The 18,685-nt window shown below is 40.5% G+C and overlaps 1 protein-coding gene across 5 annotated transcripts in view; it reads left to right on the forward strand.

Annotated features, from left to right (window-relative positions):
* CDON (cell adhesion associated, oncogene regulated) overlaps nt 1–18,685 on the forward strand; it is a 101,894-nt gene that overhangs the window by 54,713 nt on the left and 28,496 nt on the right. For all 5 annotated transcript variants that reach the window (XM_086678738.1, XM_086678734.1, XM_086678736.1 and 2 more), the window contains exons 10-15: nt 1,081–1,255; nt 2,997–3,125; nt 7,163–7,366; nt 8,935–9,116; nt 9,795–9,900; nt 14,234–14,356. In XM_086678738.1, the coding sequence (XP_086534864.1) occupies nt 1,081–1,255; nt 2,997–3,125; nt 7,163–7,366; nt 8,935–9,116; nt 9,795–9,900; nt 14,234–14,356 (919 nt within the window). The remainder of the gene's footprint in view (nt 1–1,080; nt 1,256–2,996; nt 3,126–7,162; nt 7,367–8,934; nt 9,117–9,794; nt 9,901–14,233; nt 14,357–18,685) is intronic.

Genomic DNA, 18,685 nt, shown 5'->3' on the forward strand with positions numbered 1-18,685 from the left:
CTCAGTTGATTTTCCAGTGTTTCTTCCAGAGGCTTGTATTAAAGCAAAATGAAAAAAAGTGTTTCTTTGTTTATGAGACTAATAAATGAACAAAAGACACCCTCATATTTAAAATACCTTTCTTTGTCCAAGACATTTTGGTGCCCATCGTTTAATAGTATATATTTTTAATATCTGGAACAATTAACATGGTGATATTTGAAAGTTTATTCACTGTTTCTAATCTGATGATTCAAGATGTAGAAACTTTGAATGATTCAAGATGAAGAAACTTTCACTGGGATTCTTACCCACACAAAAACTTCTGTGTGATGTCGTTTCCTAGTTCTATTAACTAAGACACAACGGATTGGATCTTTTTTTTTTTTTTTTAGTTTATTTATTTATTTTTGAGAGAGCAAGAGAGAATATGCACAAGTAAGGGAGGGGCAGAGAGAGAGGGAGAGAGAATCCCAAGCACACTCTGAGCTGAGTATGAAGCCTGACACGGGACTCCAACCCACAAACCGTGAGATCATGACCTGAGCTGAAATCAAGAGTTGGACGCTTAACTGACTGAGCCACCCAGGCGCCCCAGATCTTTTTAACATTTATTTCCTCCAGTACGTGTGGAAGTGGTGAGACATGAAGAATGCTGGAAAAATATAAAATGCATAATTATGTAACTCATATATGCATATGTATTCTAACTTAACATATATTTATTATGTATATTATATATTATCATTAGTCCAGATTATTATGTACTTATTTTATGCTCCCATTAGCCCAGTAAGAAAGGAGTATTGTTTCCTTTACAAGTAAAGGAAGCAAACTCTGGGAGATAAGTAACTTGCTTGAGGCCACAAATGGGCGGTAAGTAGGAGAACCAGGAAGGAGTCTTTTTATTCCTGAGAGTTCCTAAGTTCATGTTACAGGTCTCCTTATATTTCTTAATGTGAGGAAATATCACGTCTCTTTCTTCCAACAGTATATTCCTTACCAGCATTCATCTGGAATGGAAGATTTTCTCAAATTGGAATGGAAGGTTTTTTTGCCCTTTGTCTCCTTTTCTTTAATGACTTATTTTCTCTTGAGCAGCTAGATGACGGCGTTGGCCTGGTGGGAAGCTGGCACACAGTTCGAGTCCCGGGAAGTGAGAATGAGCTCCATCTGACAGAACTGGAGCCATCTAGTCTCTATGAAGTTTTGATGGTGGCAAGGAGCGCAGCAGGTGAAGGGCAGCCCGCCATGCTTACCTTCCGAACCAGCAAAGGTGAGTATAATCTTCCTCAGGAGGAGCGAGCTGGCCGTGTTGATGTCTCTTTATTACTGAGTGTCCTTTGGGGTCATAGACATTCTTTTTTATTTATTTTTTTTATTTTTGAGAGAGAGAGAGAGACAGAGTGTAAGCAAATCCAAAGCAGGCTGCAGGCTCCAGGCTCTGAGCTGTCAGTAACAGTGCTTGACAAGGGGCTTGAACCCACAAACCATGAGATCATGACCTGAGCCAAAGTTGGACGCTTAACTGACTCTAGGTGCCCCTAGAGATTCTTATATATAAATCCATTAAATAATTTTAGTATAGTACCTTTGTTGGCCATGCTTGGATGGTTGTATTATTCCATCCCATCCAATGTTCTACGAGTATTTCTGAGAATTTATGATATGTAAGGCGTTGGTGTAGGTGATACAGGGAAAGCAAAGATGATCAAGATAAGATTCATCCTAACGGTGCCTCTACTTTGCTAAGTAGGCTCAGACACATAAATAAATACCAACTGAAATCAGGAAGATGACAGAGCGGCCACCCCACACAGTGCCTTGTCCATCCTGCAAGAACATTGACTGACTCTGAGAAAGTGGAAACGTTGGAGGGTTTGAGCTGAGTTGTGTGACATAATCTGTTGTGTGTTTCAACGGGGGTAGGGTAAGGATAGACCGCAGAAGGGCAAGGGTGTGAGCGAAGTACAAGTACTGGGAAGGACTGAGAGAGTACAAAGAAAGGATGTTCTTTCAAGTGGGGTAGCTCGTTGAGGGTAGGCTTGATTGAAAAGATGCCATTATAGCTTGGCCATCAATGAACAAAAAGACTTCAGCGAGGAGAGAGGGGAACTGGGTAGCAGAGTATTTTAGTACAGTACAAAAATAAAAAGGAGGTATGATTGAGAAGAAATTATTTATTGGCTTTTGGAAAAGACCCTTTCATACTAACTACTGAGTGTAGCTAGAAAAATGAGTATTTCTTGTTTGAACTGCACTTGGAGTTAATGTTCATCATCAGTCCACAGTTGTTTATAGAATCTGACCTATAAATACTGAATAAGAAGAACATATTTCAGCTTTAAGATAATCACCCATTTTCACTTTTTGCCTCTTGGAATTTTTAAGCTTAACATGATAATTTTCCCACGAAGAAACAGAAGCTCTTTAAGAATGAGTTTTATGTTTTAGAATGAAGAAATAGGTACAGTAAGAAGAAAAAGGGATGAATAGTTTGAAAGCTTTTCGGCATTTGGCTTTTTTACTTGTGGTGTTTATTCTGTGTGTAAATTTAAATTAGCCTGATGAAGAAAGACACATTTTAGTTTTCCCTTAAAGCTACTAGAAAAAGACGAAGTAATTTTTAAAAACAATATTTATTTATTTTGATAGAGAAAGAGAGAGAGAGAAGTGGAGGGAGGGGCAGAGAGGGAAAGGGAGGAAGAATCCCAAGCAGGCTCCACGCCTGACGCAGGGCTTGATCTCACAAATTGAGATCATGACCTGAGCCAAAATCAGGAGTCAGCTGCTTAACTGACTGAGCCACCCAGGTGCCCTGACAAAGTAATTTTTTTAAGTCAATTCCTCAGATTATCTAAGTACTGACAATGTAGGTCTTAAACTCAGACCCTGTAACAGACAAGTTCATGTATTTATATTGATACACCAGTTGAGTTTAGTATCTTTCCTTAACTCTACATCTACACAGAAGCTTATATTACCGTACGTGATTATGTGTTTTCTAACTTTTCTAGAGAAAACAACCTCCTCAAAAAACACCCAGGCGTCCTCTCCACCCATGGGCATCCCTAGGCGTCCTGTTGTTTCAGAGGCTGCGGACAACTTTGGGGTGGTACTTACAGATTCCTCTAGGCATAGTGGAGGTAAAGTAGAGAACCTTCATTTTTATTGATTTTGTTTGTTTGCACATGTAACTGGCATGTTTCAAATTATTTAGGGGGTGGAGTGGGAGAGGGTGTTTGTTTATTGTTCAGATTATAGCCTACCATAAAGCTCTTTCAGGTCCTATTGCAACCATGTTTTAAAAAAAAATTTTTTTTTAATGTTTATTTTTGAGAGTGAGAGAGAGCAAGAGTCGGGGAGGGTCAGAGAGAGAGAGGGAGACACAGAATCCGAAGCAGGCTCCAGGCTCCGAGCTGTCAGCACAGAGCCCTACGCGGGGCTCGAACCCACGAACCATGAGATCACGACCTGAGCCGAAGTCAGATGCGTAACCGACTGAGCCACCCAGGCGCCCCCTATTACTATTTTTTTAATGCACTGTGCTCCGATCTTGGTAACTCAGTGTCATGATTGCTTTTTGAGGTAATAAACTCAGACCCAAAATGTTCTGGTACTAAGATTTTATAGCTCATAAAAAGGATTTGTCTCTCTCCTCTCCGGCAAAGAAACTAAATTTATGTTTTGAACTCTGAAAGTCTGACTTTTTTTTTTTTTCGGTGATTTATCAAAACGTGTGGTGGTGCCTACGGTATGGTTTAGTGTTTTGAATGAATACATGCCATATTCCATTTTATTGCTATATCTTGCCACTTGTATGGTTTTTAGATGTCATAGCCATACAGTTTTCAAAAGATTCTTTTTAGTATTTAAATTTCACACATACTAATTCTACAATTACAACATAACATGCTCTTTGTGGCTGTGTTCATGTGTGTTAGCAGGATGTCTAGGGAGGGCTTAAAATTTCATTGCTGACTTCTAACAGTGTTCAAGCCTCTCTTCCCTATTTGTATAGTCTTTCACGAATTGGCCTCAGACAAAAGCAGGTCATAACATTTGAACACCCTTCTGGAACCCCTCTGCTTCTTCAATATCATGAGCCTCTTCTGCTTGAGTACTTTAGCCTCTGAGGAGCAGTTCAGCTCCCTTAATAGAGTACTTACACGAGTATCAACTTTATATAATTTTTTTTAATGTTTATTTATATTTGAGAGAGAGACAGAGCATGAGTGGGGGAGGGGAAGAGAGAGAGGGAGACACAGAATCCGAAGGAGGCTCCAGGCTCTGAGCTATCAGCACAGAGCCCAACGGGGGGCTTGAATTCACAAACCGCAAGATCATGACCTGAGCTGAAGTCAGCCACTCAGATGACTGAGCCCCCCAGGCGCCCCGAGTATCAACTATATATGAATAAAGTTGACATCTGAAAAACAAAAACCTTATGACTTATTTAACATCCTGTGGTAGATACTGGACCAAATGCTGTTGCAGCAGAGGCAAAATAAATCTTGCCTTCAAGGAGTTTACAGCATCGTGAATGATCTAGACAATAAGTCCGCAACAGTATAGTGGGTAATATATACACATTAACCCATAACAATGATTTGGATTCATTGTGCTGAGACTCTACCCTTGGCGTTCTGGGATCGCGAGAGAAATATGCAGAGGAGGCAGGTGGTGGTAAGAGAGGCTCCCTCTGCTGAGCTTCAAAGACAAGAATGCTATAAAGACAAGAATGGAGGAAGGAACAAGAACTGCAAGACAGCTCCTGTGCAAAGAGATGCAAAATTGACATGTTGGATTTCGTGTCGAGGTTTAGAGGTTAGGGTTTTAATTTGGTGTGATTGGTTACTGTTGGGAGTGACACCAGAGTAGGGGGGGAGGCAGGTGGGCACCTTGTATGATGTACTTAAAATTTTAATCTTTCCTAAAAAAAAAAAAATAATAATAATAATTTTTCCTGGAAAGCTGTGAAGAACCATAGAAGACTTTAAAGAGGGGGAAAGGAGAAATGGCCAAAGATGAGGCTAGAGAAATAACGAAAATAGTGAGAGTGTGGATGGAGAGGGACACAGCTGTCAGACAAAGGAGATTGAGTCCAAGTTGAAGGAGAGGCAAAGGTGTGGGGCCTCGGGCTTGGGCAACCAGGGCCCATTTACCGAGACAGGTAATAAGGATAGTTTCGTGTAGCTTAAGGGTTCAGTTCTGGAAGTCGTGAGTTTGGAATCACCCAGGCAGAGATAGCCGTAGGAAGTGATCTCTTGAATCTTCGCAATAACCCTGGGGGAAGGATTAGCATATTTTACAAATCAGTTAACTGAGACTCAAGAAGGCCATGCAGGTTTGCCTGAGCTCTCCAGAACTGCTATTCAAAATTCAGATTTTTGAACTCCCAACTACAGTCTTTCTTTTATCCCATAACTGCCACATGCTCTCTCTTTTACATATTGAAGATTCTTTCCTGTAATGGTTCTTTTCCCTAATAACCTTCTCTTTCTGTTTGATCTTTGGTGTTCTTTGATGAGTTTTAACCTCCTATGCATCAATATAAGGAAGTGGTTGGTTATCTAGTACCAAAAGAGAGATTCACTAACAGTACTGTTCATTCTGTTTCCTTTGCTTTCTAACTTGAAAGGAATACAGTAAGTATCACTCAAAAGTTGCCTGCTTTGAGTATTTTCCTCTTTTTAATCCATCAAGCGCTTTGCTTTTAAAATGCCACCAATTTCTCCATACAAGTACCATCTGCAACATTATTATGTTCTTTCTTATGTGTTTGTTCGGGCTAAAGGGGTGTCGAGTTGAGACAGAGTGGTGTCGCTTAAGGAATGTGGCACGGGCCAGACAGACAGGTTTCGCTTAGTGACTTTACCCAGGTAACATCACCATGGCCCGGAGCTGGACCTCCTCCTTCAGCTCTGGACACCTGATTGTTAGCATGCCAAACGACAGTCAGTCTCTTGAGACCCAGCTCGCCTTTGCAGAATTCATAGGTGATCAGCGTAAACCAGAATGGCGACTTACTAATTTGCACTGAAACCATCCCACAGACCAGATTGTCTCTGTCGGCATTCTTCCCTGGTAGGAACCAAGTGGGAAGACGGTTACAACCACAAGTGTGTGGTCTTCTTGGTCAGCAAGAAGAGTTAGGTACGTGCTTTAAATGGCTGGTGGACTTAATCGTGACGTTTCTACCTGCCACGGGAGTCTAGACTGTCTAGGTTGTGGGCCAGGACCTCCCCTCCCCTTGGCCGTGTCACCTGTAACTGCTAGACATTCGTTCTCTGACTCCTTTTTCTAAAGTTTGTGTGGATGACTAGGTGGCACATCTCGTTACTGAGGGGCGTTTTCTTGATTTTTTTAAAAAGTATTTTTAATGTTTATTCGTTTTTGAGAGAGAGAGCAGAGACAGGACATGAGTGGAGGAGGGGCAGAGAGAGAGGGAGACACAGAAAGTGAAGCCAGCTCCAGGCTCTGAGCTGTCAGCACAGAGCCCGACGTGGGGCTGGAACTCACGGACCACGAGATCATGACCTGAGCCGAAGTCGGATGCTCAACCGACTGAGCCACCCAGGCACCCCACCCCCTTTTCTTTATTTAACTACATATCCTGTCTTCCTGCTTCCATCCCACGTAGCATTCTCTTTGCCCATTAATATCACTGTTGATTTATTAATCAAATTTTATCTGTCTTTACTGCCTGCAGTCTGTGTTTTTGGAGTAGCGTTCCTATAGCCTTGAGGTATGTTAAGATAGGATATGATAGTAATAGCTAATAATCTGTATGTGTGTTATGTAGCTTGGATGGGTAAAGAAAAACATTTAAATAACACCTAATTTTGAAAACTTACTATAAATTATAAGCACCAGGTGATAATTACTTATATACTATTTAGCCATGAATCTAAGGTAGCATGGTCACTATTATCATGCCCATTAACTTTCCATTTTCTAGAGCTAATTATCAAGTTTATAGATGACTTTGTTTTTCCTTTATTTCCTGTATCTGGTCATTTCATTGCCCCTTAGCTTTTAAAAGATAACAGGAAGATAGTCTTAATATTATTAACTCTGGCAGTTAGTTTGGTGACGAATCTTTAATAAAATGACCCTTTTAGTTTGAGTTATTCTTGTCTCTGACACCAGGGGTTATTGGAATAAATGTTTCCGTGTTTAGTTCCAGAAGCACCTGATCGGCCTACCATCTCTATGGCATCAGAGACGTCCGTCTATGTCACTTGGATTCCTCGGGCCAATGGGGGTTCTCCAATCACTGCCTTCAAGGTCGAGTACAAACGGATGAGGACTAGTGATTGGCTGGTGGCAGCTGAAGATATCCCTCCTTCCAAACTTTCTGTGGAAGTTCGTAGCTTAGAGCCAGGTGATGATATTCAAACATTTCCTTTTTTGCCATCCACTGCTGACTTGAGATGCATATTTATAGCGGTCTCGTACTCTTCTGATTGTTAAAGTAATACAAGCCCGTTGTGTGAAAACGGAAGAGAAACTATGAAGAAAAGAATAAGTCACCTGAAACCCATCCAGCCGGAGATAAGCATTGTTTACAGTTTGGTGTATTTTTGTAGCCTTTTTTTTTTTTTTAATACAAACCAGGATCGTGCCATAAATACCGTTTTGTGATCCCATTTTCTCTCTATCACATGCCTTTTCCAATATCATTAGAAATTCTTCAAAAACTCAAGTTTTTAATAACTATGTATCTGCTGTATAAGTGTAGTGTGATTTACTTAACACGTTCTTTTCTTCTGGGTCTTGGATTCTTTCTAACTGCTAATCAGTAGAAATAGTGCTGTGTGACATCTTTGTGTGTGTGTGTGTGTGTAAGGTGTTTTGCTATAATTACATATTTTAAGAGGCAAATTGCTGGTTGTTTGACAAAAATTGTTTGCTCTAATGATGAATCTCTCAACGGAAATGGGAGAACACTCATGCTTTGCTCAGCAGAACACCCGACTTCCCTGCTGCCACCCCAGCATCTTGAAGGCTGTATGTGAGACGTTAAACCACACAAGGAAAAAAGCAGTCATCACAAATACACTTTGGTTGCTTTTATCTGTGTTCCATGACCATTTTTGTTTATGGCCTTTTTAAATGTACTTTAGTGACAGATGTCGGTGTTTGTCTAGACAGGTAACATGAGCCTCAGAACCTGCAGGTAGAGTTGGGAGAAGGTGACGGTTTTAAATGTGGGTGAAGCTGGGTAGCATTTTACAGACAGAAAACACCGTCTTCAGAAGCCCTGTAGTTATTTATGAGCCATCAGGAAACGTGCTGGGGGAGTCTAATTTATTCTTTAGATCTAGATCGTCAGAAACTCACAATCCTTAGAGGTTTTTGTTTTGTTTTTTTTTTTAAGTTCTTAATATGTAATACAAATAAATACCTTCTGTTGTGGCTTAAATCTGTCCGCTCTTATCCCATTATTGGTGAAATCAAGTGACATCTGCTGTCACCCACACAGCGCCCCTTCCTAAGTGTATTCACTGTGTTAAACTTCGCTTCAGTTGTTTCTTTCAAAGGGGAAAGAATCTCGTTTTGAACACAGATACTTCAACCAATACTGCATTTGATGGTTATGATTTTAGAACGTGATGGTAAAAAAAAGTAAATGCGCTCTTTCCTGTTCTCTACCTGCCCCTACCATGACAGACATCATTAATCTTTCATGGCCTTGTCTCCCAGTGGCTCCTAATAAGCTCTTGGACCCGGGAACACAACATCTTGAACATCCGCTGCCAGTTGACAGAAGCTGGCAAGTGGATTGAAATCTGTTTACCGTGGAGACTTCAGAGTGTGTTTTCGTGACTGTAGATAGATACTTAGGCACAATTGTCATATCTCGTATAATGATATGACCCTCGGTTGTCTGTTTGCAGATTTTTAAAAACTCCGTTTTTTCCTTTTTTTTTTTTTTCCCTCCCTCAAAAGGTTCAACATACAAATTTAGGGTTATTGCCATCAACCATTATGGTGAGAGTTTTCGGAGTTCGGCATCTCGTCCTTATCAGGTGGCTGGGTTCCCCAATCGTTTCTCTAACCGTCCAATAACTGGACCCCACATTGCTTACACTGAAGCTGTCAGTGATACGCAGATCATGCTGAAGTGGACGGTAAGTGGGACAGCTTTTCCAATGAGACGGTTGTCTAGTTTGGCCATGGTAATGATTGATTTGATATCCTCATGACACGATATTACGAATAGCAAATGTTTTTAACTTCTAAGTGAGGGAAAGTTGAAGGGCATAGAATATTTATCTAAAAGCACCTGTGATGAGTGGGACAGTCTTCTCAGCTCTCAGCCAAGTGTTCACTTAATTGCCATTTCAAGATTGAGTGATAGATTTTTTATCGTGTTTATTTATTTATTTTGAGGGGGAAGGAGGGGGAGAGGGAGAGGGAGAGGGAGGGAGAATCCCAAGCAGGCTCCATGCTGTCAGTGCAGAGCCCGACATAGGGCTTGATCTCACAAACCACGAGATCATGACCTGAGCCGAAATCAAGAGTTGGACGTTTGACCAACTGAGCCACCCAGGCACCCCCAAGATTTATTTATTTTGAACCAAACATACTTTTATGCCTTAGAACCTGGTGAAATATATTACATTATTTTTGCCCAGCCCTCCAGTAAGTTAAATGCTCACAATACCTTTGAATTAAATTTAAAATAGCCATCAAGGATGTTTACAAAATGAAGCTGGAAAAGTATTGCCACACAGATATTTCACATCATGGATGTTGAAAGTTACACTCATTTTTGTCTTTGACAAGTCTTTGCTTCTATTTTTTAGTACATTCCATCAAGTAACAATAATACTCCCATTCAAGGATTTTATATCTACTACCGGCCAACAGATAGTGACAATGACAGTGATTACAAGAGGGATGTTGTAGAAGGTAAGTCCCACTGGCAAGCTGGCATAAAGAGCTTTGGGCGGAGAAAGTTTGTAAATATTATGAAAAACATCATCCCAGGTTAAGATAGATAAAATATGAAATGTCATAGACACTATTACTTTGATTTTTTTTTCCCAAAGAGAGACCATCTTTCCAAGGTAATATACATAGTATCTTCCATTTTGGTTATAGAAACAGTTAAAAAACCCTGGGGGAGATCTGACTTGTCAGTAGTTCATCTGAAAAAAATTCTTGTTTTCTGTTTTATTTAAGTGAATAGTAACGTGAGTATAAAAATCACTTGCAACTTCTAGCTATATGTAAAAAAATGTCTCCGTCTCAGTTCCATTAACGTCTCTACTGGAATGATTGCATCTTAAGCATGTTCTCCGCTTTGAGAGATGCTGAGGAATTGGAATATATAGAGACAAAAAACCAGCCAAGATAGGGAAGGGTGTTGAAACTACCTTTCCCTTGCATTTAAAATACAATCTAGAACTTTGCATGTGGTCTGAAGGCCCCACGTGACCTGGCTGGCCCCTGCCTGCACCTTCCTCCAGTCTCACACACGTCTCCCCTCTCACTGTGTCTTCCGTGACACGCCGGCCCTCTTTGAGTTTCCTTGTGTGCACCAGGATCTCTCTTGCCTCAGTACTATGACACGTGGCGGTTCCTACTCCCTACTGTGTTCCTCTTCTGGTGTTTTATTTAGTTTTTTCTGTTGTGGGCCGAAATGTTACTTCCTCAGGTAACCTCTGCCGGTTCATGTGAGTTACCCTTGGTGTAATTTCTAACTGTGCCCTTTATGGTTATGTCATAGAATTCACCACAGTTGGTATGTAAGGAGTATGTGTGCATGTGTGCGTGTGTGTATGAAATTATTTACTTAGTTTGTCCCCACCGCTAAACATTAGCCTCTTTGTAGGCAAGGAGTCTTTTCTCTAGTGTCGTATCCCCAGCCCCTCCAAGTGGTGAGGTGACAGCTGCCTTCAAATACTGAAAGACTATTATGTGGAGGAAGAACTCAGCCGGTGGGGAGGGGCAGCTAAAAGGAAGTAGCATAAAGAAGAAACCTCCAACACGGCTTTTTTAACAAACTCAGAAACTCCTTAATTTTGGAGGTGTTCAGTAGAAGCTGGATGCTTCTTTCTCAGTGATCTCTTAGAAGCGATTCTTGCTTTGGGAGGAAGCCTTCCTCCAAGGGCTATTTTCCCCTCCCAAGATTCTGATCCTTTGAGCTATTAACATCACGATGGATCATGTCAAAAAATGGCCCTGGGCCAAGGTTGTTTTCATACGACTTCTTGATGTCAAAGGCTGCATATAAATTTCGTTGTAAGTAGTCTTATAATAAATTCACTTAAATACGCTAAATTAAGTTTTCTTTAAATAGTGTAATTTAAATAATGTTTTTCCAGCAGATTACTTTTGTAATATAGTAAAAAATTATCATCTGAGTTTTAATACCTGGTGCATAGCAGGTGCTCAGTAAATATTTTTTGAATGAAAGAGTGATTATTTCTCTTAATGTGGAAAAGTAGGAAACAAATTAGTTTCTAAAATCCACTTTAAACATGAAGCACTGGGGGAATGAGGTAAGATACTTGTTAGTGGCCAGACTATTCTGTGAAGTTAAGACGGTAGCTGTCTTGAGGGAGATATGACCAGAAGAAGCATGGGGGGTACTTTTGGGGTGCCGGTAATATTTTCTTTCTTGACCTAGGTATCGGTACCATGGGTATGTTCAATTCATGAACATTCAGCGAGCTGTTCCGTTATGGGTACTTTTCCCTGTGCATATATCACTTTCTGAAAAAGCTATGCAAAAAGAAGAAATGATAAGAGTTATTAGTAACTGTTCTCTATTTGAGTTCTAGTTAGGTCATCATTTTAGTTTAACTGGGTTAGGAGAGTGGCACTGTCACTTTTATTTCTAAAATCTTTTGACAGAGATTAACATTTGCTATGAAATAGTTCTAAACAAGGTAAATGTAAACAAAGTGAACATCTCTCTTTGTCTCGCTCTTTGCCATTCTTTTCCCAACCTCCCCTGGTTCTACTCTCTGGAAATATCCACCAGTGAACAGTTTTTAAAATATATTCCCTAGTTCAATCTTTGAAATTTTTGCAAGCTTTTGTGATGTGAATATGATGTGTGGAACTGGGAAATTAACTTTTGTATCCAGTAGTCGTGTCTGCCGACGTGAGTTTTGCCTTACGGTTCACAGAGAACTTGTTTATAAACTTCGTAGACGGAGCAGTTAGATGTTTAAGTGGGCTTCACTGTGCTGTGTAATTTGCTTATTCCTTATTTTCAAGTTTATGCATTTGAAATTCTTTTTGTGGCAGTTGGAAACTCTTGGCCTGTTCTCCCAAACCAAGGAACGAAAGTATTTACCCTTTGCCCATAAAGTTTTCTTTAAGGCAAAGTTTTAGATTACTTATGTATATGGACTCAGAATTGTTTAAGCTTTTGGAAAAAACCTGAAACTCGATTACAGTGTTAAAGAATACACCAAGAGCAATTACATCAAGTTATCCTATCTTCTGAATTAAGTTCCACATTGGAGTAAACCATAAATGTTTCCAGCATACCAGTGCTTTTGTGGTGAATATTTTTGTCTTATAAAGTTGAGTTTCCAAAAAATTAAAGTATCAGGCATCCTAATCGTTAAGCCTGTGCTTTGGCTTTTCATCTTTTCTAAAATATTCTTTGAGAAAAAAAGAAAAAAAAAAAAATGACCTGTTTAAGAAAAGGGTATGCTGGTTGGTTGACTTTCAACCTAATAATGTACTTTGTTGTCTTACTCATCAGTGATCAGGAAAACTCTCTCTGCTAGTGCTTCCTGTCATTTTAGCCATTTGAATAATTACCATAACAGTGGAGTATTATTCTAACAAGATATGTGTTCTTTTACCTGTTTTTCTCTTATTAGTTAACATATGGGAAGCGCAGTGTAATTACGTTTTGACTAGGACTCTGAAAGGAAAACTTCCAATCTAGTGTGGTCATTATTCAGGAGAACGTTTATAGTTAGGTGAGTGTAGGGCTGAGCTAGGAAAGACCCAAGGACAGAGAAAAAATAGAAGTCTTTGAGAAAGTGTCTGGAACTTAGAAATAGATCTATTCCAGTCTTTGAATCAAGATTGTGAGTCAAGTTTATTTTAGGGTCCTCTTTATACTTACAAAGGGGGCATAGAATTCCTTACTTCTTGAGCCTTTCAGAGTCCCTTGATCCTAAAACAAGCAGATTCTCTTCTGTGTAAACTATGGGTCTTTATGAATGAGGGGTTTTGTAGTGGTGACCTGGAAAAGGGGCTGTGTTTCCGGTCTGAAATATTTTTGTCTGTGTTGAATTAGAAAGGAACCCAGTGCTGTTGGACCTGTCAGCCGAGTAGATTTGACTTGCTTGTGTGGTTTGGTTTTGTTTTTCCTCCCCCTTCAATTACTTCTCAAATCAGTAGGTGGTATAGTTGAGCTTCTAAGGAACTGTGGAAACAGTTTGAAGAGGTATGTTCTAAGAGGGATTAAAGGTGCAGGAAGAGTTCATTAAATCTGCCAGAAGTGTCCCTGTTTATTAAAGTTCATCACATGTCCGTGGAAGTAAAAATGGAGAGTGGTTCGCATGGGAATTGGTTCAGTTTGGGGAGTGTTTCTAAATGAAACGTTGGCTGGGTGCCATGGATAACAGAAGTCATTCTATTAGAGATACTTGTGTGGTTTGGAGACCCTGACTCAAAAGAAAAGAAACAGTGGAGCAGGAACCAAGTGTTTCCGCTAGTAGATTTTGCTTTTTGATTATTCTCAACCATTTGTTCAGACATTCACTTAGACATCTGTTCACGTCACATCCAGTCCAGCAGAACTGAGAGTTTCTCTGAGGCCTGTCTTGTAAATAAATGGTCACTTATTCTGGGTTGGGCGCCATTTGCTGATCTCATTTATAGTATTGCTTTCTGGAGGGTGGACGGACTGGATTGACTTGCTAGGTTACAATAGACCATCAGAGGACTTGAGGGGTTTTTCTCCCTTAACTTATGCATAAAATTAACATGGATTTTATGAAAGGCCTACTACTAATTCTTGGTAACGAAACAAAATATTACTGCCAGTGCACGGGTATAGCTTTAATTCCATGTACCTCTTGTCATTTGTTTCATGGCATGTCACAGAAATGCTGTTTATCTTGCTGCATTACTGAAGTGCTTCGCTGAAGGACATTTTCATCACGCAAACAGACGCCATGGCGATAGGATGCTGTTCCAACCGCGTTTCGAAATTACCTTTGGGTCGTGCGATACGTAAAGCTTGTCTTTTCCTTTTCCTTTCTAGGTTCAAAGCAGTGGCACATGATTGGCCATCTGCAGCCAGAAACCTCCTACGATATTAAAATGCAGTGCTTCAACGAAGGGGGAGAAAGCGAGTTTAGTAACGTGATGATCTGTGAAACTAAAGGTAAGAGAGGAATGAGAACTCATGCTTTTTTTTCCTGGCGTGAAGACTGTCCCAACGGAAAACATAATACGTTGACTAGAGCACTTGTCTAAAACCTAGTTTACGGAAACATTGATCATATTCATTAATTTCTGTGTGGCTCCAAGCAACTCACTCCTCTTCTTTTTTTCTTTTTCTCCACAAAGAGAGTAGAAATATTTGCCGAGTAATTGCTGAGATTGCTGTGAAAATTAGAATACTTTTTTAAAAAAAGCATAATTTTAGGGAAAAGTGCTTTATACCCTTCAAGTGGTTTCTTGAATGACAGTTATGTGTAACTCTATCTACTTAAGTGTGGTGGTTAAATTCAGAATTAGCAGTGCGCTAGGCTAAATTGAAATTCCCAACTCTGCCTCCATATGTACATTGACTATAAAATATCTTCTAGTTGTTTTTTTTAATGTTTATTTATTTATTTTGAGAGAGAGAGAGAGACAGAGACAGAGAGAGAGCTGGAGAGGGGCAGAGGGAGGGAGAGAGAGAATCCCACACAGGCACCTCACTGTCAGTGCAGAGCCTGATGCAGGGCTCGAACTCAGGAACTGTGAGATCATGACCTGAGCCAAAATCAAGAGTTGCACGCTTAACCCACTGAGCCACCCAGGTACTCCTATTATCTGTTTTTAAAGGTGATAATACTACACGTAATAGAAACAGCTAATGTGGCTATTTACAAACTCGTGTCCAGTCTCAGTTAAGCTAATAGAAAAAGAGACTGGTTTTAACTTGTGTCTGTTTTTAAGAACAAGAGAAAGTTTCCCATATTCCTCCCCCGTCCCCACCCCCACTGGTCTCAGTGATCAGGACTCAGTCACATGCTCCCCAAACCATTCCCGGGAGTGAAATGATTGATCAGGACCTACTTTAGTTGTTGGGGTTTGAGTGGACAGCTCAACAAAATTGGGACTCTGCAAGTATGGGAGGAAAAGGCTGCTGACTGGGCTGGGCAGCCTTCAGTGTGTCTGCTACAGGTGATTTTATGATACCAATTCAAAAATGAAACTGGGGCGCCTGGGTGGCTCAGTCAGTTGAGCGTCCAACTCTTGATTTCGGCTCAGGTCATGATCCCAGGCTCTTGGGATCGAACCCATGTTGGGGTCCACGCTGAGTGTGGAGCCTGCTTAAGATTGTCTCTGTCTCTCCCCCTGTCCCTCTCCCCTGCTTGCTGTCTCAAATAAAATAAAAAAAAATTTTTTTAATGAAGAAACTGAGGCTCAGATAAATTGAATTATAAATTTTTTAAAATGTTTTATTTATTTTTGAGACAGAGAGAGACAGAGTGTGAGCAGGAGAGGGGCAGAGAGAGGGGAGACACAGAATCCAAAGCAGGCTCCAGGCTCTGAGCTGTCAGCACAGAGCCCAACACGGGGCTCAGACTCACAAACCGTGAGATCATGACCTGAGCCAAAGTCGGATGCTTGACCGACTGAGCCACCCAGATGCCCCACATAAACTGAATTATAAAGACAAGACGTTGTTCCATCTTTTAATGCTAAGTTAGTCATATGACTTTCTGCTGCAAAACCCACATATTAAATCCACATTAAACATGTGTATATAAATATACAGACATTTAAATTTACCTTGGATTTAATTTGGGTAGTATATATTTGAGGGGCTTTTTGTATTAGTCACTGTGACACGTTAACGGACATTTCTTACTTGCCTCTAGAGTGTTGTAATACGTAGGGCAAAATTAAACAAAAATGGAATTTATCATCTCTGTCCCCAAGACATTTAAGAATCTAGCCAGGCAAAACATAAAAGATAGACAACAGTGTAATAACTGTATTATTTAAGCATAGATGTGTCTATAATAGTATATGCCTCATTAATTGACTTTGTTGGGGAATAAAAGGTTCTACCTACAGACTTCCAGGTCACTAAAAAATGAAAAAAGCTCTTTAAAACATTAACTGTTCATGTTGAATAACTTTCTGAAATGTGTTACACAATTCCCAGCCTGTTTAAATAGAATGTATAATACACAATCTCAGTTTTTAAAGAAATGACTCAGGGGGTGCCTGGATGGCTCAGTCAGTTAAACGTCCCACTTTGGCTCAGGTCATGGTCTCAGGATTTGTGAGTCCAAGCCCCACGCTGGGCTCTCTGCTGTCGGCACAGAGCCTGCTTTGGTGGATCCTTCTACAGATCCTCTGTCCCGCCTCCCACCCCTCCCCCACTCGTACTCCTCTCTCTGTCAAAAATTATAAAAACATTAAAATAAAAAAAAATAAATGACTCAAGGTTCTTTTTTTTTTTTTTTTTTAAACAATCTTTATTTATTTTGAGAGAGAGACAGAGTGTGAGCAGGGGAGGGGCAGAGAGAGAGGGAGACACAGAATCCGAAGCAGGCTCCAGGCCCTGAACTGTCAGCACAGAGCCCGACGTGGGGCTTGAACTCACAAAGTATGAGATCATGACCTGAGCCGAAGTCGGATGCTTAACCAGGCGCCCCTCAGGGTTCGTGTTGTTAACGGTGATTGTCTTATCTTTAGTGATTTAGTAAGGTTTTTCAGGAATGGTGTTGAAGCCAGCCCATTTCCCCCTACTCTTAAATATCAGAGACTGTCATAATTTTTCTTAGTTCTTTGTTTTCTCTTTATGTTTTCCATCTCACTTTTCTTGTTCCATGCTCTTAGCCTCTTCTTCTTCCTCATCCTCATTCTCCTTCTTCTTCCTCTTCTTTTTTTTTGTTTTAAAGTTTATTTGTTTATTTTGGGGAGGAGGAGCCAGCAGAGAGAGAGAGAAAGAGAAAGAGAATCCCAAGCAGGCTCCACACTGCCAGCACAGAGCCTCATGCAGGGCTGGAACCCACGAACGATGAGATAATGACCTGAGCCGAAGTCAAGAGCCAGAGCCGAGGCTTAACCAATTGAGCCACCCAGGCACTCCTCTTGTTTTCTTTTTCTGCTTCCCCCTTCCTCCTCCCCCTCCTCCTCCTCCCCCCTTCTTCCTCTTCCTCCCCCTTCCTCCTCCTCATCCCTTCTTTTTCTTCCTTCCTTCTCTTCCCTTCCTTCTTCTCCTCCCTTCCTCCTCCCCGTCCTCCTATTTCTTCTTACTGATGTTGATGAGTCTGTGTCACCTCCACCACAGAATTTATTAACTTTAGCAGCAGTTGGCAAAATCATCAAGCTTGGTAGAATTGTGAATAAATAAAAACTAAACGAAGAGTAGATAAATCTGACGGACTTCCCCATGGGTAATCATGATCTTTAATGTATGATCTGTAACGTCTGTTTTGCCTCAGAAACTCATTTGTTTCCTTTAGAATTGGCAGGGACCTTCAAATTGTCTAAGCCAACATACTACCTGAAGTAGGAGTTTCTTTTAGAGTCTCTGCCGAGTATTCATCTAGTTTTCACTGTTGGAGACCTCTTTCCTTTGAAAGGTGGCCTCTTTTTTATGGATTCCCAGCTCTGTGCTGTGTAAAGTTGCTAGAAAGTTGAACCCCACTGTACTACTTATTGACTGAGATTGTTTTTAAAGAGCACTCTGCCCCAGTACAAGCCGTAACAGGAAGTATAATAACTAATAGTAACAAAAGTGATCGAACACTGCTATGTGCCAGTCTCTGTTCTAAGTGCTTTACATGATTAACTCATTTACCCTTCATTACAGCCTTCTGATAGAGCAGTTGTTATCTCCAGTTTCCACCTACAGACACTGGTCCGTGGAGGTTAAAGTCCTACAGCTAAGGATAAATGGTAGAACTGAGAATATAAAGCTGGGCAGTGTGGTTCCAGAGGCCGGGCTGTCAGCCACTATGCTCTGTTGCTACTCTGTGACATTTAAAACATTAAGAACATGTTTTTTGAGGACAGAGACAATGGGGTTTGAGTCCACCTGTTACTAGCTTCTGTTGTCACTCTAACTCAGAATAGCAATGCATTAGGTAAAAAGACTGCATGTACGTGGACTCCATAGGGTATTGGTTTTGAAATGCTTGTCTTCGGAATTGCAGATGATTGTTCGAATAGTCCAAAGCCGTATCTTGTAATAGTAATCACATGAAAGAGACATCAAATATGTACTTTTGAGTCTTCTTCAGCTCAGAGTATATCACAGAGAAATATTGGTTCCATCCGTAAGTTGGAATATTTTTATTTCAACTCTTTGATAGTCTTCTACAAGGATAATTGGGCAGATAATCATATAGGAGCTTGGGTTCAAGTAGGTACATTTGTTTCCCTGATTTTATGATTTCTCTAGAGTTTGTGGACTAAGACTTTGGCACATCCGATTTTTCAACTTTTGAGCCCTCTTTGTGACTCATTGGTGGTCACATCA

The sequence above is a fragment of the Puma concolor genome, chromosome D1 (assembly GCF_028749965.1).
Source record: "Puma concolor isolate L17-30 chromosome D1, mPumCon1.1.hap2, whole genome shotgun sequence".
Taxonomy (NCBI): Eukaryota; Metazoa; Chordata; class Mammalia; order Carnivora; family Felidae; genus Puma; species Puma concolor.